This window comes from Periophthalmus magnuspinnatus, chromosome 12, assembly GCF_009829125.3.
Source record: "Periophthalmus magnuspinnatus isolate fPerMag1 chromosome 12, fPerMag1.2.pri, whole genome shotgun sequence".
Taxonomy (NCBI): domain Eukaryota; kingdom Metazoa; phylum Chordata; class Actinopteri; order Gobiiformes; family Gobiidae; genus Periophthalmus; species Periophthalmus magnuspinnatus.
The window spans coordinates 17718083-17745118 of NC_047137.1; the positions used below are offsets into that span (position 1 = coordinate 17718083).

General features: G+C 41.4%; 1 protein-coding gene across 1 annotated transcript in view; it reads right to left on the minus strand.

Moving 5' to 3' along the window:
* Positions 1 to 27036, minus strand: part of cacna1c (calcium channel, voltage-dependent, L type, alpha 1C subunit) — a 316373-nt gene that overhangs the window by 142184 nt on the left and 147153 nt on the right. Inside the window, exon 4 of the mRNA XM_055225600.1 lies at positions 5172 to 5311. Within this exon, the coding sequence (XP_055081575.1) occupies positions 5172 to 5311 (140 nt within the window). The remainder of the gene's footprint in view (positions 1 to 5171; positions 5312 to 27036) is intronic.

A 27036-nucleotide genomic window follows, 5' to 3' on the forward strand; every position in this document is an offset into this window, starting at 1 on the left:
ATTACAGCACAGATCAGGCTCCGTGGCTCCATTAACTTTGGCTCCGATTCACTTTCTATTGAAAATCTCTGTGTAACTGCTGCTTTCAGGCTCATCGTCGGTGTTAAATGTCCGTTTCACCCGCTCTACACGGTCCTGCTGTTTTAAAATGAGCCAAATTAGCCGCTATAACTGCTAGCCTCGCCTGGTTTCATGTGGCTGGAGCAGAACGCCGTGTGTGGAGAGGATTTAAAGTCTTACGCTGGAAATAAGCGCCACTTTAAATCATACTTTGGACATTTACAAGTATTTTCTACAGTTTTATGCAGTTTTAGTCTTATATATAGGCAAGAATTTATGTTTCTGTATCCAAAAACGTTCAGTCTTTTACATTATGACGCTAAATAGAGGCACTGCTCCGTCTGAGGTTTTGTTAGACTTTGATCTGAGTTTTGTTTTAACACAATCCGACCAAAAAGAACTGACTTAGCTTGAATTAGAACGGACGAGCCGATTTGTGCAGTTAAACAAGTCCATCTCTCATATTATTACAGTCACAAGCTAGCTAGCATTAGCGTTAGCATTAATAGTTTTTCAGTTAGCCGCTTTCACCTTTTTGTTTAAACAGCTCGGTTTGACCACACGCTCCTGAAAAACGTACTTTTTAAATCAATTTTGTATTTTTTTCTTGCGTTGAAACATGCTAACGTGCGTCTCCGCGGCGACTGCTGAACATTCTACCGTAGAGACGCATACAGAAAACCCCCCCGTCACCGGATTATAACCTCCGAAAAAACAGCCCAAACCAGGACGAGCCTTAAAAAAAACAAAAAAAAAGTTGACATATTTGTAGTTTGAATCTTTAATCTGCTGTTTATTTCCTGTTGGTCAGCCCGTGTGCCCGGACCCGCTCGCCTTAAGAACGCCTTAATACCTCCGATTTGGATCATGCTAAAATCCTTTAATCTGGCACACTGATAAAAAAGGTGAAGACGGGATTATTCCAGGCCTAATTCCAGGTCACACCATGTTCCACGGCTCTAAGGAAACTGGATTTTTAAAGACGACGTATATTTCTGCTTTTACCTGCCGCCTCCAAAGGTCAGCGACGGAATTTCTACGGCGTAAAATGAATAAGTCGTATCTTAATCTTATCCGCGGCGTCTTTAAAGGAAGCAAGCGGCTGTGCGAAAATAAACTGATTTCGAATAGAAAGTTTGGGGGGCGAAAATTCACATCAAATTGAGAATCTTGCGTCTCGTATTGTTTTGGTTTTTATCTAAGGCTGTGTCTGAATGTCTCCCACAGCCTCTCGCCGCCCCCGTTCACCCCACAGCCCTGCGCTCTGGATCAGAATCTATAACGCTGATAAAACTTGATTTGTGTCATAAATATTGATCAGATTGGACTGATACACGTACTAATAACAGTCCTACACGTTTTTGTCAAGATGCAGCTCACGTAAACGGACGGAATTGTAAACATTTTTGCGTCAGATGTGTAAATTCTCGCTCTGTTAGCAGCTCGAGCTAAGGTTAGCGGCTAATGCTAACAACTTTACACAGCACCGGTTTATTTAATTATTTATAATCAGAGCGAGATAAACCAGAGCTTCATTCAGTCGTGTTGTGTCCAGTTAAAGTCCTGCCTCTGTCCAACGTTGTTTTTACGACTCTCCCAGTGCATTGTGGGATATACGCAGGTATTAAAGCTGCACTGTGTAACTTTTCTGGTGGAAGTTCTGCCATGTGCTCGTCTCCATGTTGTTGTTTTGTGTAGAGTTTTCCACAGTAACGTATTGAACTGTGTAAATCAGAAAACATGTAAAAGAGGTAAACATCACCTTAAACAAAACAAATCAAAGAAATGGAAAATATATTTAAGTTGATATAAATTTAAAAAAGAAGCTACATTGTTAAAAAGTCGATTAAATCTTACAGGTCAATATAAAAACAGCTACGATTATGAACGCACGTGGCATTTTTAGTGTCGTTTTGGATCAGATTTGTTGAATCGATCGGGCCGATACAGAGAAGAGCGTCCTCCACATGTAGCTACGTCTGCTAACGCTGTAGCTAACACTGAAGCTAACGCCCAGAACGGCTAAAACAGTTCAGTTAAAAACATGATTAAAAACAGAGAGTATATGTTTTACCTCTGCAATGTCACCAAGCCTACGTGTTTACATGTGTGCTAACATGTGCTAACGTGTTTACATGTGTGTTTACGTGTGCTAACATGTGCTAACGTGTTTACATGTGTGTTTACGTGTGCTAACGTGTTTACATGTGTGTGCTAACGTGTTTACGTGTGACTTTGCCGTGTCCTTGAGGCTTCTGTCTTGTTACAGGCCTCAAACATAAAGAATCTGACTGGAGTTGAGTTTCTTCAGTTTGTTTGGAGGCAGATTGTGGCTAATTGCTAAAGCTAAAGCTAAAGTCCAGAGGGAAACACTTAGATCTTTCATTATTATTTTAGCCTCTGCAGAGACTTCAGTGAGGAGGAAGCAGAATTTATAATGTAAAGACGACTTATGACGCATTATGTTCTGTTATTATCTTTAAAGCTGCTCCTGAGAACCGCTGCTTTGGCATTTCATCTTTTTACAACTTAAAATAATGTCTTTTTAAGGAATGAGACATTTTTCAGCTCGGGCGCTCCCCGTACTCCAATCTGCAGATGATTTATAGATGCAAGAACTGAGATTTACCTATGACGTAACAGTACTGGTAAATTTCAGACTGATTTTGTGTGATGGCTCTGTGGGGAGACGCACTGCACAAGAGAAATGAGCACAAGAAGTAAAATACAACTTCAGGTACGTCTTTGATGAGGGAACACTGTTAGAACACTGTTAGAACACTGTTAGAACACTGTTAGAACACTGTTAGAACACTGTTAGAACACGATTACGAGCTCAAAAACATAAATTTGACCTCATGTTTATGTTTTTTGTTCTTTTAATTGTTAAAAAGTACAAATATTAAGCCACGCCACCTTCAAGGAGCCTCAGAAAAACTAACTTTCCTCCTCAAAAAACACACGATGCATCTCAAAGTGGTGTCTTACAAGAAAATAAACTAATAAAATAAAATAAATAGTGTAGTATTTATAGTGAATTCCCTTTACTGGGGTGACAGTGGCTCAGTTGGTAGAGCGTTTGTCCACTGATCTGAAGGTTGCCGGTGCAATTCCAGCTCGCACAGATTAATAGTGTTGTTGTGTCCTTGGGCAAGACACTTAACCCACCTCACCCCCAGTGTCTCATTTATATTGTAATAAAAAATGCGTCCATCTCTAATGATAATAAATAAAATAATAAATAAAATAATAATACTGACAAAAAAATTATGAAATGTAAAATATACTACTACTACTACTACTAATAATAATAATAATAATAATAATAATAATAAATGCATACAATAATAAAAAAAAGAAAATAAAAGAAAAAAGATGATAATAAATTTTAAAAATACATTTAAATAATAATACTACTACTAAAAATGCATAAAATAATAATTACATAAAAATGAAAAATAAATAAATGCATAAATATAATAATAAATGCATACAATAATAAAAAAATAATAAAAAGATAATAAAAGAAAAAAGATAATAATAATAATAAATTGTAAAAATACATTTAAATAAATACTAATAATAATAAATGCATAAAATAATAATAATTACATAAAAATGAAAAATAAATAAATGCATAAACAATATAATAATAATAATAATAAATGCATACAATAATAAAAAATGATAATAAAAAGATAATAAAATAATTAATTGTAATTAAAAATACATTTAAATACATAATACTAATAATAATAAATGCATAAAATAATACTAATAATTACATAAAAATGAAAAAATAAATGCATAAACAATATAATAATAACTACATAAAAATATGAAAAAAAATGTATAACAATAAATAAATAATAATAGTTGTGTATTTCCTGCGTTGACGCCTTATTCCTCGGTCATAATGGCGTCAGCAGACCGCGGCAGCAGACTGACTCCTCACATAAGTGCATTGGACTCAGAGGTTATGTTTACGCCCGGGGCGGTGACACCATGATGCCAGGCGTGGGCCGGGCGCCGGGTGTGAGAGCGCCCCCTGCTGCATGTGCGCTCATATGAGACCCTGGGGCGTGTGTGTGCTGTTTACACACACGGACAATTAGAGCACTTATGGGTCTAATGCAGCTGTCAGGACGGGTTTACACGGAGAGGACACAGAGGAGGAGGGACGCTCGCTCTTTTCTCCTCTTTTAATCTCATCACTCTCTTTCACACTCCCTTGCTCTGCCTTTCTCTTATTTTTTCTTAAACTCTGACACACGCAGGACTCGGCATCATTCACTTTTCACCACAATGAGTTTATAAGTGCCAAAACAACTAGCATGCTAACACCAGTGCCATTTCCTGGTTCTTTCCCTTTCCACCATTCTCTCCCTCCCTCTTTCCCTTCCTCCTTCTCTCCCTCTTTTCTCTTTCAGCACATGGGCACAGAGGGTTTAAGCCCTCTCTCACTCCCTCCTTCTTTCCCTCCTCCCTCTCTCTTTCCCTCCCTCTCTCTCTGGGCACAGAGGGTTTGTCTCTCCTTCCCTCCTTCTCTCCCTCCTCCCTCCCTCCTTCTCTCCCTCCTTCTCTCCCTCTGCCTCTCTCTTTCAGAGCACATGGGCACAGAGGGTTTCTCCCTCCCTCCCTCCCTCCTTCTCTCCTTCCCTCCTCCCTCCCTCCCTCCCTCCTCTCTCTCTCTCTGGGCACAGAGGGTTTTATCCGATAAAACAAACAGCCCAGTTGTCGTTATCACAATTCAAAAAGTTAATCAGATTCAAAGTCTTTGTGCAAAGTTCAGTCGTGTTAAACTTTGGCAGCTCCTCGAAAACGAGGAAAAAACTTTAGAACTCGTCATTTTAAACATTTTAAACACGTTTCACGCAGCATCTTTAACTAAACCTGATGATCTGGAAGAACAAAACATCCTGAATCTCAAATAACTCCATCCGTCTTTAACGTTTCATCTTTCATTTTGTCAAAACCTGCAGAAGTTTGAACAATCAGAGAGAAATCAGATTACCCACATCAGACACAACTGTACGACTCCAGAAATCAGATTATGGTCAGATTGTTGCGTGTTTGAAAAAACTCAGTTTCAGTTTCAGTTTCTCACGTACCCGACGACGACGATGATGAAGTCGAGCAGATTCCAGCCGTTCCTCAGGTAGGCGTTTGGGTGGAAGAGCAGGCCGTAGGCTATGACCTTCAGGAAGGCCTCCACAGTGAAGATGATGAGGAAGAGGTACTCCACCCGCTCCTGCAAAAGACACACAACACAGAGAGTCAGTGCTCCACCCGCTCCAGCAAAAGATACACAAAACACAGAGTCAGTGCTCCACCCGCTTCTGTAAGACACACAACACACACACAGAGTCAGTACTCCACCCGCTTCTGTAAGACACACAACATACACACGAGGTTAGTGCGCCACACGCTACTACAACAACACACCTGAAACACACACAAAATACATACGAAAGACACACAAAACACATACGAAAGACACACAAAACACACATGAAAGACACACAAAACACACCTGAAACACACACAAAACACACCTGAAACACACACAAAACACACATGAAAGACACACAAAACACACCTCAAACACACACAAAACACATACGAAAGACACACAAAACACACACACAACACATACGAAACACACACGAAATAAACACAGGGTTAGTGCTCCACATGCTACTATAACACACCTGAAACACACACAAAACACACACGAAACACAGGGTTGGCACTCCACCTGCTCCTGCAAAAACACCCATGGGTTTAGTGCTCCACACCCTACTACAACAATAGACAAAACACACACAACACGCCCCAAACACACGCTAGAACACTCACTGCACACTCTGGAACTCGAACTTTAGTTTCTACTGAACGCCCGGGTTAAATCAACGTCTTGTAGGAGAATTAAAGTTTTTTTTTGTTGTTTTTTTTCCATTTGAATGCCCTCACTGAAACAATAATAAATACATAAACAAATACATTAGGAACCTTAGCGTGTTTTTGATCTTTTATGACACACGTGTAGCAGTCAAACAAAATGTGTTTGGAACAACACCACCATGAACAAATAAAACATCTGCAAACACTAAGCACTTAAGACAGACTGTGGGCACATTATTAGTGTAAAGGCGAAAAAAAAGTGGGCCTAAAATTGAACCTTGAGGGACCCCTGTGCAGTTATTCATTGAGATAGACTGAGTATGGTTACATTTTGGAGTAGGAAGTGTAGTTAAACAGAAGAACAGCAAGATTTACTGTAGTAAAAGCTTTTCTTAGGTGTAAACAAACTGCCTCAACAACCGCGCCGAAGATGTTGGACAATCTGCTCGGACGTATTTTACCGAAAACTGGAAGAATCCTTAAAAACTGGAGTGACAGTTGCAGATTTCTAAACGTTTGGAAAATTACCCGTGGAAACAGAAACATTTATGACAGTGGAGACGATGGGAAAAGTCAGAGTTAAGTTATTTGCGCGTACTCGTGTTTACTCCAAAAACCTCCTTCGCGTCAGAGCGTCAAAGAGCCCTGAGGAAACGGAAAACTTCGATTTCAGTGATGTTTGAAACGGTAAAAGGACTGTGTCTGAATGTCCACACTCTTCCTACAGGGGGCGCTGTGTAGGCGTGACACATTTTAGTGGCGTCCGAACGGCCAAAGACGGAGACCGAAAGACAACGTTGGACACAGAAAGCGTTAGCGTTTACCTTAGCTTCAGCTGTTAGCCGAGCGAGAATTTACACATCTCAGACAAAAATTTTAAAATCGAGTTCATTTCCGTGACAGAGTTTAAACTTTAGACGTTTTTTTTCACCCAGAGTCACGTGACCTCGAGTCTGATTTCGTCCACGATTGATAAAATAATAAAACGGCGATTGGCGGCGTCTGCTGTCGACTTTGGCTCTAATCTGATTTTTCCATGTTGTTGCTTTAATCGTTGCCGCGGGTCCGTTTTTTTTTATGTGATTCCAGCTCATGTTTGTGTTTCTCAGAGCTCAGTTCAGTCCAGTAATAAAAACGTTTTTCTAATTTCCTTCAGAAGCTTTTTCAGTTTCTCAGTGAAATAAACTAACGTCCGTTTACTCGAGGCTTTAAGGTGCGATCTCGCTCTTTCATCGGCTCCGAGATGGATGAACGTTCTTCTTGGTTTTTAGTTTAATTTTTCTCCGGTGATGACTTGCTGTATTTTATCTGAGAAGTGCAAAACAGTCCTGGTCTAAATCAATCCCAGAGAGAAAGTCGCGCGCTCATGTTTCTCGTTGCGTTGCAGTTTTTGAAGTTTTGTTGTTCTTGTTTTGATATTCTAGATGTTTCTGTGGCGACCGCTCGTCTGAAACTCTGATTATTCTGTTTTCTGGACAAGATTATGAAGTTAGAGTCAGCGCGAAAGAGAAAAGAAATCCATCTGAGTGATTAGTAAAGGCAACGTCAGCGAGTGCGACAGGGGCGGAGCCAGAGGGGGGCAGAGTGGGACTTTAGGGGGCCAGAACAAGACCAGAGGGGGGACTTGAGGAGGGCCAAAAGGGACCAGATTGGGGCTTGAGGGGGGCAGAGTGGGGCTATAGGGGGCCAGATTGAAGCTTGAGGGGACTAGAAGGGGGCTTAGTGGGGCTTGAGGGGGCCTGAGGGGACCTGAGAGGGGCTTGAGGGGGCCAGAAAGGCACTTTAGGAGGCTAGAGGGGGGCTTGTGGGGGCGAGAAGTGACCAGAGAGGGGCAGACGGGGGCTTGAGGTGGCCAAAAAGGCGCTTTAGGGGGCCAGAGGGGGGCTTAAGGGGGCCACAGGGGACCATAGTGGGGCTTGAGGGGATCACAAAGGCGCTTTAGGGGGCCAGAGGGGGGCTTAAGGGGGCCACAGGGGACCATAGTGGGGCTTGAGGGGGCAGAGTGGGGCTTGAGGGGATCACAAAGGCACTTTAGGGGGCCAGAGGGGGGCTTGAGGGGGCCCTAGCCTCTTCTAGAATGACTGATACACCTCCATAGCTCCCGCAAAGACTTTTTCTTTCATAACACATCCGATCGAGTAAAATTGTTCAAATGGCAACGAGAAATGAAACAAAATGAGAATACGCTAACGGGAGAGACGTCAGGGAAAAGAAGGCGCCGGATTTGTCTGTTTTTAATGTTCATATCTTGATTTACAGACACAATAGTGAAATAAAAACCCCAGGATCATGTAGAGGGTTAATACGAACATTTAAGACCAGAATGAGTCTGAAGCAGCAGAGACAGAGAGAAGACACAGTAAAAAAACAAAACAAAAAAAAAAACTAAACTCAAAATAACCAAAAAAAAGATAATTAAAAAAAATGCAAAAACCAAAACAAAAAAAAACCTAGAAATAACAAAAAAAACAAAAAAACAAAAAAACTCAAAATAACTAAAAAAACAGAAAAACTAAAAAAAAACTAAACTAAAAATAACAAAAAAATTAAGAAAATAAACAAAATCCTTCCTCAAAATAGCAAAAAAATTTATTATATATATATATATAAAATAAAATATTTAAAAAAACAAAAATTCAACATAAGAAAAACCTCAAAATAACTCAAAAAAATAAAAAATAAACTCAAATATGAACCCCAGGACCATGTAGAGGGTTAATACGAACATTTAAGACCAAAACGACGAGAGAGAGGCCACAGTTTTTCCAATAGAAAGTGAATTGAAGCCAGAATTGACGAAGCTGGAAACACGCCCATGATCACTTCGTTTGTAACGCGGCGGCTAGCGTGTTAGCTACGTCTATTTGCATAAACAGTCTACTACGGTTCTGTTTCATTCACACATTCACTGAAAACACTCCACCTTGTTACACCTTGTGATGTCATCGTGTGGTAATACAGGAAGTGCTCCGGCGTGTCCTTAGACTCACGCGGATGACGTGCTAACGCGCCTATTAGTGCGACGGGGGTTTAATCCGTCTCTGGAGCGCCGTTTTCGTCCGCTCTCCGTGTCGACAGCTGTTCGTTTACTCAGTTGTTGTTTAAATGTGTTTTGTTTTTTACTCGGGTTTTATTTGATTATCTGGAAACGCGAGCATAAATCATTTTGAGTATTTTAAAACCCCAGAGCTCTGTGCCTCCTCGCGGTATTCTGAAAAATGTGTAAATATAAACACGCGACGTAATCGGTGATGCACACTGCGTTGCCGCGGCGACGACCCTTCGCTCGGGATGTCCTGGGAAATATCCTGAAATGGCCCCCTGCTGGAGACGTGTTACATAACTTTAAAGGTCCCGTATAATGCATTATTTACGGAGGTTTTTTTTAACTGACACTATCGCGGACACAGATGGACAGTGTTTACTCAGGAAATACTTACAGACTCTGGAGTAAACACAAAATACTCAAGTAAAAGTTAAAAAAAATCACTATAAAACATCTACGTGAGTGAAAGTATTAAAGCGCCTGTTTCAAAATGTACTCAAAGTGTAAAAAGTAAATGTATTTCTGCAGATTTTGAGTCTTAAAAGCTTAAAATGTGGCGATTTTGATAAAGATTTGAGCTGAATTTTGAACAGAAACGACTGAATCAATATAATAAATAAATATAATAAAAAAATAAACTCAGCCTTTTCACGCAGTAATAAAAAAATACTATTACTTTTTAGTTCTGTTCATAAATGTAGTGGAGAAAGTACAGATACTGCTCTCAAATGTACTCGAGTAAAAGTAAAAAGTACACACTGTAAAATGTACTTAAGTTAACTCTAAATACCTAAAATGTTTACCTAAGTCCAGTACTTTACTAGTTTTATTCCACGACCTTTCCACCTCTGCTTTTACTCGTACTTGAGTAACATATTTGACAGAGTAACAGTACTCTTACTCGAGTAAAAGTTGCGGCTCCTCTTTCCTCTGTGAGTAAATCTAAAGTGACTCGAGTTTTATGTAACATGAAATTATTTGAACATTTGTGTTTCCTGCAGCTCCTTTAGATTTGACTTAGTTTGGGCCATTTTCATCCATTTGTGCCTGTATTTAAACGGCCCATATTACCTTAAACGGCCCACATTTAAGGTATGTCGTTGTTCCACCTCGTGATGTCATCATGTGGTGATACAGGAAGTGCTCCGCTGTGTTTTTAAACTCCACACGCCTTCATTTCTAGAATCATTTGGATCGTTTCAGCGAATCTGGAGTTGCCGCTTATCTCGACTGAACTAAAGGTTAAACGAGCTGTTCGCTTTAAAAACTCCCACTTGATGACATCACAAGGTGGAACGGAGCGTTTTGAGCTTTGGAGATGTGACAGACTAATAAAAAAAAGGGTTATCGTGAAACAAAACACAACTCCAGGTCTGTTTTTGAGGAAACGGCGTCAGAACATGGATTAAAGCTTCGTTCACTCTCGACTCTGAGCGAAACGCCGTGAACTGAGGCGTAAGGCGGTTTAAACGAGGCGAAAAACAATAGCAATTAGCGTAAAAATAAGTTGCGTTTGAGTAAAAAGTTTGAGAATGACTCTGGTGGAATGTATGAACTTTAAAAACAGGGAGGAACAGTTCACATCTGATCGTACAGCGCTCTCACTCTGCTCTTCCCATGGACTGCAGAGGGACACCAGACTGACCCTCTGCCTCGACCTTTGACCTCTGACCTTGTGTTACTGCGTGTGCGAGCAGATCCAGTGGGAGACGAGGGGGAGCCGAGTGACACGGACAAAAATGGGATATTTCTTTTAATTTAACCAAGATAAATGGAATAATATAAGAAAATGATCTGATCTGGAGGGTTTTTTTTAGCATTAGCTTGACGTTAGCGCAAAGTAACTTAAGCAACTGGATGTTTTATCAAATGTTTTAGTCAGAATTATGAAGTTTTAAAGTCTAATTATAACGTTTTATTGTTTGTTAATAAGGAATTGTACCAAAAATGGGCCAGTTCTCAACAAAGCAAGCCGTTAGCATGCTAGTTTTTGTGTGCGTTACACAGCAAAAGTGGTGAAAAGCGCTTATAAACTCATCTTGGTGAGTATTTAGGATGTTCTGAATGCATAAAGTAAGTGAGGAAGTAACTCTGGACCTGCTTTTCACGTTTTTAAGACGATAAAAATCACATACAGCGTTTTTAACTCTGCACATTTTCCGAGCGTTAAACTATCGACTTACCGCGGCAGGAGTAAAGCTAACGTTAGCATTGTGTACGCGTCGTCCCAGAGGAGGCCGCTGATAAGATCGTGCAGTAGCGAGGAGGATAAGCCGTGTGTACAGAGTGTATACAGAGGATGTGTAAGTGCTGAAGCTGAAGCTCAGAGCTCCAGACCGGTCAGATAAACAATCTACAGAGTGAAGCGTGTGCGGCTTTAGAGACGTTCTTCCGCCACAGCCAAGAGAAACACAGGACCACCGCGTATTACCAGTGTTTATTTTACACTCGAGCTTTGGAATAACATTATTTTTCCCTCGTATTTTAACAGACAAATGTGTAAACGCTTCAAGAGCTCAGACCGTGTAAAGAAGTGACCCACAGCTTCAGCTCCAAATGAAGCTCATCGAGGCTAACGCAGGTACAGCGGCTAATCTGGAGCCGGGTTTCATATTTGGACTTGCACGCGTGAGTATCATAGCAACCGAAGAGCCAATCCAGAGCGAGGCTGTTGAAGATAACGCCGTTTCCCCCTCGTATCGCTGGTTTAGCGTCGAGCGGGCGCTTAGCAACGCTGTCAATCGAACCTGTTGCTAACGCTAACAGGAGCGACAGAAAGAAGAAGGCGTCTGATTTGTCTCAAAATTAAAAAAAATAATAATAAAAAAAAACAACTGAAAAAAAACAAACCTCAAAATAACTAATAATAAATAAATGAACTCAAAATAAACTTTAAAAAAAAAAAAAAAAAAAAAAACAACCTCAAAATATAAAATAAATAAATTCCAAAAATAAAATTAAATTAAATTAAAATAAAATAAAAAATTAACTCAATAAAAAATGGCAGACAGCGGCGGAGTGGACATCTATGAGATAAAACACGTCTGATTTGTCTGTTATTAATGTTCATATCTCGATTTACAGACACAAAAATATAAAAAAAAATATACATAAAAACCCCAGGATCATGTAGAGGGTTAATACAAACATTTAAGAACAAAATGACGAGTCTGACAGCAGCAGCTAGGTGTGTTTTTTTTTCTTCTTCACATGTTCAACTGGCCACAGAGCTACAAAAACAACCAACCAAAATGTCAACATCCAAAATAAACAGGTAAAGTTCAAATTTCTTGTACATATTTAGTTAAAATTGTAACTTAATACAATTATATTTCAGATTTGACGAACAATTTTGCCAAGTTTTTGCTAATTTTGATGAGTCGATGGAGCCGAAAGTGCGCACATGATCACTTCCTGTTTGGAACGCGGCGGCGGCGGCTAGCAGGTTAGCTACGTCCATTTATATAAACAGGCTGTGGCATTGACAGACATTTTAAACAATAAATGTATGAATATAAAACTCCAAAATCTAAACTTTGCTCCAAATGAAACAGACTAAAAACATTTATCACCATTAGACACAGATTTTCCCCCTTCAAGTAATAATAATAATAATAATAAATTTTATTCATAAAGCACAATAAAAACAACAACTTTAAACCGATACTAAAATATAAATGCTAAAAAACATCAACAATAAGCTTTTTAGATTAGTAAATCGAACACAGATCTAAACCAACATCCATAAACTCAGAATAAATAAATAAATGCAAGAAAAATTAGCTGCACATACTTCCATGAACCAGAAAAGTTACACAATGCCCCTTTAAACCGTTCACAACTCAAGTGTTACATCTGTTAATCTCTCTCTGTCTCATTCTAAAAACACAGCAGCGTATGTCGTTTACTTTATGAATCGCTCTGAAATAAAACGTTCGCTCTCGTTTAGCATCAGTAGCATCAGTAGCTAGCCGTTAGCATTCCCCTCACACGGCTCGCTCTACAAACGCCTGCGATTACGACGGCTCCATATTGATAAGTGAATCACGCTTTGATTCCTCAGTCGAATCCTCGTAATGATGCATCAGTGAAGCGTTTCTCACACCGACACTGGAGCGAGCGGCGTCCAAGACTCGGCTCGGGGTAAAACGCTCGAGAAACCGCGTGATTTTTAAACCAAATGGGAAAATTGTGCACCGGAATGAACCGCAGCTCGCAAAAAAAACGCCGGAAATGTTTGGTCTAACCCAGTTTTAGTGAAGTTTCTGGTGAATTTAAGTCACTTTAAAGCTCCGATGTGACATAATATGGACTGAAAATGCTCTGTTCCACCTTGTGATGTCATCAAGTGGTAGATTTCATTTTAAATCTTATTCTTCAAACTGTTTTTTTTAATGATGTTCTAGTCATTTCTTCTCGTTGAGCCTCTGGACTGATTCATGTTTGAGTTTAATCTTTAATCGCTTATTTTCAAGACGCCATTTTGTCAGTTTACCCCGGTTTAACCTCCACCTGGGACACGCCCACTGGGACACGCCCACTTGGACACGCCCACTGTGACGTACGCACTTCCTTCTCCAGTTTTATTTTCTTATTTTATTTTATTTCAAAGTCGTTTTAGGTGAATATTTTGATTTAAAATGTTTTGTTTTTTTATGGATGATGATGGATGGAGCACTTCCTGTATCACCACATGACATCACAGGGTGGAACGGAGCGTAATCTGGAGCTTTCGCAGCGTCGCACACAGACAGTTTCCATGTTTACGCTTCTATTCATCCGCCTGTGAATAAGTGATTAAAGTCTTTTATACTCGTCCCTCTCCAGCTCCTTCCTGTCTCTGGTTTTGACACGTCGACAGCGGGGCCCTTCACAATAAAACAAATAACATCTGTTTGGAGCGTTTTATTTTGACGCTCTCATTTAGAGTTACATAAAACGTTTGATTAAATTGTGTAACTGTATTAAAAATAAACCCGTTCATGTTTTATTTATTTACAGTTTTGGTTTTGAACATTTTAAACATTTGCGTATTTTAATTTGAAAAAACACTGAAATATGAAAAGCCGTACTGTGGAATTTTGCCCTCGTGTTCTTGTCTCCATGGAGAGGTCGTGATTTTGCCAGAAACATTCCACATTATGGCATTAAACTTGTGCGTCTTGTGTTTATTGGACGAGTCGTGTCGCCTCTCCACAGAGCTGAACTGTAGCTCGGCCGGGTGAGGTCGCCTGCTCGTCTCCATGGAGACAGATACAAGTTTATCAATAATATCTCCATGGAGACGAGGAGGCGGCAGAGACTCCGCTAGAAAAGGTCCAGAGTGCAGCTTTACACCTGTTAAACCAGTGATGTACAGAATAATGAACATGTGGAAACAGAGAAAGAGGAGAGAGAGAGAAGGATGAGAGAAAGAGGAGAGCGAGGGATGAGAGAAGGAGAGAGAGAGAAAGAGGAGGGAGAAGGATGAGAGAAAGAGGAGAGCGAGGGATGAGAGAAGGAGAGAGAGAAAGAGGAGAGAGAGGGATGAGAGAAGGAGAGAGAGAGAAAGAGGAGAGAGAGGGATGAGAGAAGGAGAGAGAGAGAAAGAGGAGAGAGAGGGATGAGAGAAAGAGGAGAGAGAGGGATGAGAGAAAGAGGAGAGAGAGGGATGAGAGAAAGAGGAGAGAGGGATGCGAGAAAAAGGAGAGAAAGGAGAGAGAGAGGGATGAGAGAAAGAGGAGAGGGGGATGAGAGAAAGAGGAGAGAAAGGGGAGGGAGGGATGAGAGAAAGAGGAGAGAGAGAAAAAGGAGGAAGAGAAAGGAGAGAGATAGAAGAGAGGGATGAGAGAAAGAGGAGAGAGGGAAAGAGGAGAAAGAGAAAGGAGGGAGAGACAGAGGGATGAGAGACGGAGGAGGGAGAGAAAGAGGGATGAGAGAAAAAGAGGGAGAAACAGAGAAAGACAGATGAGGTGAGTGAGAGGGAGAGATAGAGTGAGAGAAAGAGGGAGAGAGAGGGGGAGAGGTAAAGAGGGAGAGATTTGTATACAGGAAAAAAGTAACAGACTAAGATAATAAAGAAGACAGGATGAAGAGAAAGATAGAAGAGGGAGAGAAAGCCAGAAGTGCAGAGGGAGAGAAAAAGGAGAGAGAGAGGGAGAGACAGAGAGGAAGAGGAATGAGAGGGAGAGACAGAGGGAGAGAAAGAGGGAGAGAGAGAGAAAGGAGGGAGAGAAAGAGGGAGAGAGAGAGAAAGGAGGGAGAGAAAGAGGGAGAGAGAGAGAAAGGAGGGAGAGAAAGAGAGAGAGATTTGTTTATAGGAAAAAATAAAGATAATAAAGAAGCCAGGATGATGAGAGCGAGTGAAAGAGAGACACAGAGAAAGAGAGGGAGAAAGGGAGAGATGGTGAGAGAAAAAGGGAGAGATAGAAAGAAAGAGACAGATGGAGAGAAAGAGGGAAAAAAGAGTGAGAAAGATTGAGAGACAGAGGGAGAGAATGAAAGGAAAAAGCGAATGACAAAGGTGAGTATGTGGGACCTATAATTGCGTTAGCTGTGATAGGTCAAGCGAGGCGCCCATCCATCAAGCGGCCAATCAGATTAAGCGATCGACATGAGCCCGGGCGGGGACAGTGACCTTCTGCGAGCGCGTCCACAGACGGGAGTTTGGGCGCCCGCCGAGGTCCATAAACGTAGAAATAGAAAGAAAACGTCAAGAGTCACACGTGTCTGAAGTTTACGAGGCGCTGAAGACGCCGCTGCTCAGATGTCACGTCGTATCGGCGAGGACTCGGAACAAATCACCGATACCACTCTGTTTTCTAGAACAAGGAGCCGTAGATGTGAGCCGCTGTTGACGTCTGCGACTAATGCTAATGCTAATGCAACCATAGAGCTAACATGACGACAGAGCTAATACAACGATAGAGCTAACACGACGATAGAGCTAACATGACGACAGAGCTAATGCAACGATAGAGCTAATACGACGATAGAGCTAACATGACGACAGAGCTAATGCAACGATAGAGCTAACATGACGACAGAGCTAATGCAACGATAGAGCTAACACGACGACAGAGCTAATACAATGACAGAGCTAACATGACAACAGTGCGGACACGGCAACATCGTTAACAGAGAAACAGCGCTAACCCCACAACAGCGGTAACACGTCAACAGTGCTAACACAACAGCAGCGCTAACATGACAACAGCGCTAACACGGCAACATCGCTAACACAGACCGTTTCCTCTACATAATGACCCATGTGCTCTGAGGTGTTTTTACCCAACATCACCTGACCACTGTGAGGCGCTAGAGAGCAGGCCAAACTGTCAGGAATGAAAACAAAATAAACCCTGGTCTGAAGAATTAAAATAAATGATCAGAAGAGCAGAAGAACCTCAGTGGACCATGTCTGGACCACGTCTGGACCCTGACCAGACCCTGTCCTAGTTCTTGTTTGTCGCCGCTTCAAACTCTCTCATTTCTAGTGTTGATTTTCTAATGAACATTACTGTGCCGAGTTACACTGGGGCAGACTCTGTAAACTTTGTCGTCGCTGTAGCTCGCCGTCTTATTTATCTGAGCCAACAGGTTTCCATGGAGACGAGATGGGTTCAGATGTTGCCATGGAAACTGAGTCCGTCTGCGGCGGGACCGGCCGCAGTGGAACGCAACAGGTAGAGCCCGAGTGTCACACGGTGTGTCACTCTGGGGCCGCGGATTTCTACGGGTGATGGCGGCTCAGCTGGCAGAGCGTTCGTCCACTGATCCAGAAGGTTAACGGTTTGAATCCAGCTCCCACAGATGAATTATGAACCGTTTTACTATCCAATAATTAGGAAGTACGTGTGAGCATGCCAGATGTTGTTAGCTTTAGAGTCACGACAGAACCTTGCACCGTTTAAAATGAACTACATGTTTTTAGCATTTTTAAAACAGTAAAAATCTCAAAGATAAGGGGTCATGAGTGTCCTGATCCTGGCCTTAGCATCTAACGCTTGCATCTAATCCTAGACTCTGACCCTAGCCCCTAACCCTAGCTTCTAATGCTAGCATCTAACCCTAGCTTCTTACCCAAGCTTCTAACACTAGCATCTAACTCGTGCTTCTAATCCTAGCCTCTAACCCTAGCCCCTAACACTAGCATCTAACGCCAGCATCATCCATAGCTTCTTAACCTAGCTTCTAACGCTAGCATCTATCACTAGTATTTAACCCTAGCTTCTAATGCAAGCATCTAATGCTAGCATCTAACCCTAGCATCTATCGCTAGCATTATCCCTAGCTTCTTACCCTAGCTTCTAACGCTAGCATCTATCGCTAGTATTTAACCCTAGCTTCTAATGCAAGCATCTAATGCTAGCATCTAACCCTAGCATCTATCGCTAGCATTATCCCTAGCTTCTTACCCTAGCTTCTAACGCTAGCATCTAACCCTAGCATTTAACCCTAGCTTCATACCCAACCTTTTAACGCTAGCATCTAACGCTAGCTTCTAACGCTAGCTTCTAATCCTAGACTCTGATCCTAGCCCCTAACACTAGCATCAGACCCTAGCTTCTAACCCCTAACATAAAAACATACTTGATATTTAAATGGTGCAAATCTCCAAAACAACAACTGCGATATTTTTCTTTTTTTTTATATATATATAGCCCATTTTTTCAGTAGATTATAAGACTTTTGTTTACAACCACAATCTCTGCGTCCGCTCGTTCGCTCCCTCTGTTTGTGAAAGTCTCCACTGAACCAGCCCCTCCTCTGTTTTAGCGCCATTTAATGACACGGAGATCGGCATTCTGGGTAATAACATGAACTCTGCGTGATCATTTTTACGTTAATTAGGAATATAGTTGTAGACTCGATACTCAAAACTGACCCCATACCACAACAATAATAATAAAAACACTCAGTAAAGTTTCATTTCTGTCGTGTGATTGTGACTTTTCAGTATCGATACTTGCTCAAACGAGTACGTAGTTTCGATTCTAGTTTAAGTTTTTATTAGCGTCAGACGTTCGATTCTTTTGACAGCTCTAATCAGGAGTATTGTTGACACACAAACTCTCAGCGGACTCGGGTCAGTGATTTCAAATTGCTTCGTAAAGAGTCATTTTACCACATTAAAAATCAATCAGAGAGTTTAATCGGAGCTGGCAGAGACGCAGGAGCCATATGGGAGTAAAAAGACGCCGATTTTTATTTTGGATTCGACGTTTTTCCATCTTATTCCAAACGCAGACACAAACGCAGGTGGAATCAGGTACAGAGGAGGCGTCAGTGTCAGCGTCACTAAAGTTTACATTTCGCGTCGACAGGACCAGCCCATATTTAAAGTTTGGAACGCGTTTGTACAACATATTAAGGCTAAAAAGCATGTGTGCGCTAACGCTAATCGACAAAAACACGCCAAACGTCCATGCGCTAGATCAGGCCTCGAGTTTCAAGTAATAAACGGAGAGAAAATAGTTGATTATAATGATCAGAAACAACAGAAGAGAAAGAGAGAGTAGACGGAAGTGTGACGTCACCCACAGTGTTCAGCTCCAAATGAAGCTAACCGAGGCTAGCAGTTATAGCGGCTAATTTAGAGCAGGATTCCATGTTTAGAATTCTGGCCGCTAGTATCATAGCAACCAAAGAGCCAATCTGGAGTGAGGCTGCATCGCTGGTTTAGCAGGGAGCGAGCGCTTAGCAACGGTGTCAATCAAACCCGTTGCTAACGCTAGCGGGAGAGACCTCGATAAAGAAGGCGCCTGATTTGTCTGTTATTAATGTTCATATCTTGATTTACAGACACAATAGTGAAATAAAAACACCAGGATCGTGTAGAGGGTTAATACGAACATTTAAGACCAAACAGGAAGCGCGCGCATGATCACTTCCTGTTTGGAACGCGGCGGCTAGCGGGTCCGAACTTGTGAAACTCAAGGATATGAGAGGAGACGTACAGAGACCTTTGACATAAACAGGAAAAGCGCTGACTCTTCTTCAACAACACTCACTCTCACTGACACACGATTGGCTGGAGACTTGTCCGTAAAAACGCCTCCGCCTCCTCATCGAGGTCGACCGACGTTCTTTCGATTTTTAGCACGGCCCTAATTTCAGGTTCGTTCCTTCAGCGTTGCAACTGTTTAACCCAGAGTTCACTGTCGTCGTGTGTCAATTTGACGGTTTCACACTTCGCCGGCTGCTTCTGAAGGACAATTACGTCACTTCCGATGCGACGAGACCCGTCTGGAGTGCACTTCGTCGGCCGGGTCCTTGGAATGGTACTTCGAAGTGTGCAACCGTCAAATTAACACACGGCATTTGACTGATCCGATGTACAGTTAGCTTCCTATGATCGGATTAAAGATCTGCTCCCACTGCTGTTCTGTCGTGGCTAAGATCAAAGGTTAGAGGTCAAAGGTTATAGCTATGAATCACGCCGTTGACTTTCCACCTCCAGAAAGTTACATACTAAGGCTTTACCGGATGAGCAGGTGTGAAAACGCCTCGGTAAGAACAGCACTGTGCCCCGCCCCTGCCGCGTTCCACATTAGCTTCATAAAACATCGTGATGCCATCTCAAACCCGGCGTGTATTTGTAATTTAAACTCGGTATCGTGTCTTTTACGTCTGTAATCTCTCACGGCGTCTCGGTCCGCAGTGTCTGATATCATTTCCTTTGGGCAGGAGGAGGAGGATGTCCCATGATGCCTTGAGCTCAGAGACGCAGCTCCAGTCTCATTAGGAGCGTTCAATCTGAGAGCGGGATTATCAATGATTATTCCAGATTACACTGGTCGTATATCTGTGTGTGAAAAGGACATGTGACAAACGTATGGAGAGATTACAGATTATACTTTATACTTTCACACGGGAAGGACTTAAACACAGGAGTAATCAATGGACAGACTGATTATGACGGTAAGACGCTGGTATTACACCGTCCAATGAGAGTAAAGTGATCGAAAAGACAAACCAAAATGTAATTGAGGTAATAGCTAAGACCAAATCGCAGATCTGATATGGCTTTGTATTTCCAGAATGAGGGCGGACAGATGCTAGAGGCTAAAACATGCTAATAATGACAGAAAAGATGTGAGTTAGCGATTTGATACGGTAGTGGACGCTAAACTCGGTAAAATAACGACAGAGTGCAGCCCGACAACAACAGCGCTAACGCAACAATAGGGCTAATACAACAACAACACGATAACACAGCTAACACAATAACAGCTGTAACCCACTTCAGGGCATGTACGCGTCGCCTCTAGGTTCACAGGAGCTGAGATGTAGCAAGAACAATGGACATCGGTAATTGTAGTTAATAATGAACTTTTAGTTATAAAAGTATGAAAACATTGTACAATACAATTACACATATGGGCCCAGAACAATAAAAATAAAAGTGTCCCTTGGGGAATTGTTCCTCTGAAAATTGTTGCCTGGCAACTTCAATGTTCAAGTCAGTTATTCAGGGGGACAGTCAAAGGAGGCTTCTGTCGGTATCAGTCAGTGGGACCGATACAATCCTACCAAAGGATCCGTTGTGTGGGCAGAGTTCACAGTTCAGCTGGGAGGCTCATCAATGGGTCTCGTCAACCTCAGACATCAAGGCTTTTCCATGAAGTGAAAAAACCTGACCTGTATTTGCAAAACAGGTTTTATAATCCAATTCTCACATATGCAATTTAATTCACTAGATTCACATAAAGTTCCTATAAAAGGTTGTTGTACAACATAAATTTATCTTATCAAATCAGAAATAATTAAATATAGTAAACAAGTAGGTAACTACAATTACTTTCCAAATAAATGTCTCCTATAGTTAAAATCTATGAATTTAACCCATAGTAATTCAAATTAAATGTAATATCATCACATTTGACCAGTGCATTCACATACTTATGAAAACACATTAACTTTTACGGTTAAATGCATAAACCATATTTCTGTGCATCTTTTCACTTAGCAACCCTTTTTAACACAGGACTTCAGATAAAAGAAATAAAATACATAGTTTTAAATAACAAAAATCGCAGCTTTGCTGGTTTTACTCAATTTAGATAAATTATAATGACAAATGTATCTTCAAATACTTTCTATTTTGACCCAGAGTCACTAAACGTGACTCTGGGTCTAGTTTCTGTTTCAGTGTAAAATGATCCAAACTGCAGCTTTAATGGCACGTGACATATCACCATGAATTATATTACACAATCAATGAAACGCTTTTCACAATATATTTCTTTACAAAATGAACTTAAAATGTGCAAAAAACCCAAAATGATGTGCTAGCATGCTCAAAAGGAGCGTCTTAATACAGATGAGAACACGTGTGTGCTAGCTTACCAAGACGATTAACTCAGGTGATTCAGCAAATTAAAAGTGCATCTTCACTGGTTCTTTCACGTCTAAACAGGAGTTTTAATCATATTAGAGCATAAACTTCAACATTTGTCATTTTCAAGACATTGTATTTCGCCTTTCATACCTTTCTCTTTCTTTTTCAACCAACACGTGAGACGAAAGACTCTGCTCTGTGCGTGCGTGCGCAAAGTTAAGCTATCTGCGCATGTACATACTACTTCCGGTTTCCCGTTAAAATAACTTCCGGTTTTCAAAATAAAACCACTTATGTATAACGTGAAATAAAACAAAACAAATGAAATATCATTTTTAACTCTAACCAGGCGGGTTACACAGCGCTAACACGATAACAGGGCTAACAACAGAAAAGTGCTAACACCACAACAAGGATAACACCACAACAGCGCTAATACAACAGCAGTGCTAACACCACAACAGGGCTAAGATGACAACAGAGCTAATAGCACAACAGCAATAACGAAACAAAAGGGCTAATACAACAACATGTTAACATGGCTAACACAATAACAGCGCTAACATGATAACAGCTCTAACAATACAACAGGGCTAACAACCGAAAAGTGCTAACACCACAACAGTGCTAATACAACAGCAGCGCTAACATGACAACAAGGCTAACAAGATAACAGTGCTAACACCGCAACAGGGGTAACAACACAATAGCGCTAATACAACAACAGCGCTAACAACACAACAGGGCTAATAAACAACAGGGCTAATACAACAACAGGGCTAATAAACAACAGGGCTAATAAACAACAGAGCTAACACCAAAACAGGGCTAACACCACAGCAGCGCTAATACAACAACAGGGCTAATAAACAACAGGGCTAATAAACAACAGGGCTAATAAACAACAGGGCTAATAAACAACAGTGCTAATAAACAACAGGGCTAATACAACAACAGTGCTAATAAACAACAGGGCTAATACAACAACAGTGCTAACACCACAGCAGTGCTAACATGACAACATCGCTAACACAGACTTTGTTTTCTCTCCATAATTAGCCTTGTGCTTTGAGGATGACGTCTTTTTTACCGTGTTAGCAACAGGCTTGACTGACAGTGTTGCTAAGAGAAGGGGCGTTACCTTCAACAGCCTCACTCCTGATTGGCTCTTTGGTTGCTATGATACTATAACTGCTTTAGCCTCGGTGAGCTTCATTTGGAGCTAAACGCTGTGGGTGACGTCGCACTCACTCAGTCACTTCTTTATGTTTCAGACGTAGAAGAAACTTTAATCTAACTTTGTTTTTTGTTCGGGATGCGCAGAGTTTCTAAGCAACAGCAAAAACAGACAAAATAAACATCTAAGTTTGTGATGTAAAACCGTGAGGACACAGATCTAACACAGATCTTATGTAACGCTTTAATACCAGTTTGACGATGCAATAAATATTACGTTTTTTTTTAAGAAACAAGCCGCAAAAACGAGAATAAGAACGATCAAAAATGTGAGTGAATGAGTGAATTAATGCTCACAAATGTACTACGATAAGTCAACATTATTATTTAAATCATAATTAAATCTAAACCAGTACAAGCGATGGAAAAACTGAGCGTGTAGAGTGGGTTAATACGATCACTTCCTGTTTGTTACGCGGCGGCTAGCAGGTTAGCGCTGTCCATTTAAACTTTCGTGGGGATGAAACGGGGGAAAAAACGAATTGATCCATGTCAGTTTTCAAAGCCTGGCAGCAGAAAACAGGGTGTCAGGTCCACAAACATTTTCATTTCCTGCGGATTGGACCGATAACTCCGGAAAATTCCACATTGAAAGTTTGGAATGCGTTTGCAGCTAGCCTGACCTACACCGGCGCTTTTGCGGAATAATCCAAACCGGAGCGAACAATAGAGATGATATTTAGATAAAAGTGACAAAAACAGAGAGAACGTGAAGGCTGCGGAGGAGAGAACGCTACGGACAGATATAGGGGCGGCGAGGGGGAGCGTAATTGGTCTAAAAATACACAAGCGCCGGGGCATAAATCATCGCTACATAGACAGGTACGGAGAACGGCCCCGGAGGAAACGGAGGAGGCCTGAGACGGAAAAGAGGGGTGGAGGTGTACGGCAGGCGGAGGGGGAGCTGATAGATCGGCTAATGCTATGTTTAAGCGCTAGGCTAATCGTACGGCTAAGGTATAATCCGTCAATCTTTATGTGAACGCTAGCAACAGTGAAGACGCACGTGACAACAGTGCCATTCAAATACATTTAAAAGTAACTGAGTTTATAAACTTTAAATTTCGGACTATAGACGCAATTGAGAAAGACGGTACATAGAAGTTTTTTTGAGTTTTATTTTAAGACATTTTTTTTTTCAAACTGCCTGAAAATCGGCGCCGACGCGTCATCAACACGGGATGAACAAACCTATTGCAAATTAATTTTACACCAAGACAAACACTATATTTTGTTATTACCGTATTTCTGGACTATACGTCACTCTGGAGTATAAGTCGCACCAAAAAATGCATAAAAATAAGAAAAAAACATATATAAGTCGTATCTGAGTATAAGTCACACCCCTGGACAAAATATGAAAAAAGTGACACTTATAGTCCAGAAAATACAGAAGTACAGCTCGAGAATCTATAGTGAAACTATTAACACTTGAAAAACAAATACCACATCCATCCTTAAAGTGTTTATTGCATTGGGTCTGGTTTGAGCCCAGTTTAGTCCTGGTGTGGACTGGTTTGGTCCTGGTTTAGTCCTGGTTTAGTCCTGGTTTAGTCCTGGTTTAGTCCTGGTTTAGTCCTGGTTTAGTCCTGGTTTAGACTTGGTTTAGACCTGGTTTAGACCTGGTTTAGTCCTGGTTTAGTCCTGGTTTAGTCCTGGTTTAGACCTGGTTTAGTCCTGGTTTAGTTCTGGTTTAGACCTGGTTTAGTCCTGGCTTAGTCCTGGTTTAGACCTGGTTTAGTCCTGGTTTAGTCCTGGTTTAGTCCTGGTTTAGTCCTGGTTTAGACCTGGTTTAGTCCTGGCTTAGTCCTGGTTTAGACCTGGTTTAGTCCTGGTTTAGTCCTGGTTTAGTTTGATTCATCCTAAAATGGTTGTTCTGTCAGTTGAATATTTCAGTATATAAAATGCTTTTCCAGGACATTTTTACATTTATAATCACGGCATCTACAGACAAACAGATTACTCTTTTTTTTACATAGTATTTTATAATAAAGATATAACTTAAAGTATAAAAAAAAGTCCACAATTATTGCATATTATTTATTTTATTACACAGATGTCCAGGTCCTGCCACAGATGTAATATAAATGAGTCTGAGAGTCCTCCCCCAAGAAATTTCATACAAAACTGTTGTAATTTCCTGCATTTTTTATTTGTTTTTAGCTCTGAAAGTTGACGGTACTTTCTACTTTTTACTTTCTACTTTCGTCTTTCTACTTTCGTCCTTGCTGACTTATCACGACTTGCCCGTCTGAGCGTACACAAAAGGAGAGAGGCAGCGTGGCCGCCCAAAACGCCACGCTAACACACACTCGCTAACACACACACTCGCTAACACACACTCGCTAACACACACACTCGCTAACACACACTCGCTAACACACACACTCGCTAACACACACTCGCTAACACACACACTCGCTAACGTGCATGCTAACCACACACACACAAACACAACCGCGCACGCTAACCTCGACCGCTCTGTGCTATCTGGAGCGAGGCCGTGAGAGGAGGCGCGTGCTAATGCTAACCTGAGCGGACCTGATGGATGAGGAGCGGTGTGTGCGTGAGTCAGGTGGTGTGTGTGTGTGTGTGTGTGTGTGTGCGTCTGTGTGTGCGTCTGTCTGTGCTACACACACACACACACACACACACGCAGACGGAGGAGCGGGGACCACGGCGGAGATTAGCTTCATTAGAGGTTCTGCGCTGTGTTTTTGAACTACTTTGGATACTGTGCCAATGGGATTTATGAGAAAATTAGAAAAGTAATACAATAAAACACACACACACACACACACCCACACACACACACACACACACCCACACACACTGCACACGTTACTAGAAAAGCTGGATAAAGTGTCTTGCCTAACGACACAACTCAAGGCTGGGATACGTGACTGTTTTAACGCACAGACTACGCAAACTTTACACAATTTTATACATTTGGAAGCGACGGTGGCTCAGTTGGTAGAGCGTTCGCCCGTTGATCAAAAGGTCGACGGTTCAAATCCCGCTCTTGACATAAACGTCATCGACAGAGCTGGATGTAAACATCTGTAGAAGCTGCAGGTCGCTGAATCTGACTGTTCAGCTAATCGTGTTTATGTGTGTGTGTTGTGTGTGTTGTGTGTCTGTGTTGTGTGCGTCTGTCTGTGTGTGTGTTGTGTGTGTTGTGTGCGTCTGTCTGTGTGTTGTGTGTGTGTGTGTTGTGTGTGTCTGTGTGTGTCTGTCGGGGTGTGTGTGTGTTGTGTGCGTCTGTCTGTGTGTGTTGTGTGCGTCTGTCTGTGTGTGTTTTGTTGGGTTGTGTCTGTCGGTTGTGTGTGTGTTGTGTGCGTCTGTCTGTGTCTGTGTGTTGTGTGTGTGTGTTGTGTGCGTCTGTCTGTGTGTGTGTGTTGTGTGTGTGTGTGTTGTGTGCGTCTGTCTGTGTGTGTGTGTTGTGTGCATCTGTGTTGTGTGTGTGTGTGTGTGTGTTGTGTGTGTGTGTGTGTGTCTTGTAACTGATCTGTCTCTTATGTAGTTTAATGGAAGTCAAAATCAATAGTAATTCAAGCGAACGCACACGACGTGTCACGGGCCTCAGCGTCTCAAACGCCGCCGTTTATCTCCACAGAAACGACCACGACGATTAAAGCTCCAGTACGGCACAAAACTGACTCGTGAGCGTTACGTCGTGTTCTAGAGCTGTTAGCGCTTCAAAAACAGACCTGGAGTTGTGTTTTGTTTCATTCACATGTTTGAGTCACTTTATTATTCGTCTGTCACATCTACAAAGATCAAAATGCGACATTCCACCTTGTGATGTCATCAAGTGGTAGTTTTCAAAGTTAACTCCTCCTTTTACCTTTAGTTCAGTCGAGATAAGAGACAACTCCAGAGCTGAAATGATCCAAATGATTCTATAAATGAAGGTGTGTGGAGTTTAAAAACACAGTGGAGCACTTCCTGTATCACCACACGATGACATCACAAGGTGGAACAGAGTGTTTTCAGTTTGAGAGAAGAACTGGGTTTGTGTGTTAAACATTTGTGAGTGAAACAAAACACAACTCCAGGTCTGTTTGTGACGAGGAAACGACATCAGAACAGATCAGAAAAGTGTCATAGGGGCCCTTTAAGGTAACACTCCCACCTGATGACATCACACAGTGGCACCGTGTGTTTTTTAGCTCTTTACGGGACACGGAGAAAAATACACAAGATCACATCAACCAAATGTGAAGGAAACAAAAACCCCATGTTTGTCTGGCAGGGCATCGTTAACATTTTGTTGATACGATACATATGTCGATACATAGGCCACGATACGATACTTATCTCAGTTAAAAAAAAAAAAACGATACGATACTTATGTCTGTAAAATAATACAAACAATGAAAATAGAAAAATAAAATAAAATTAAAATTAAATAAAAACAAATAAAAATAAATAAATTAATAAATTAAAATACCATTAAAAATAAATA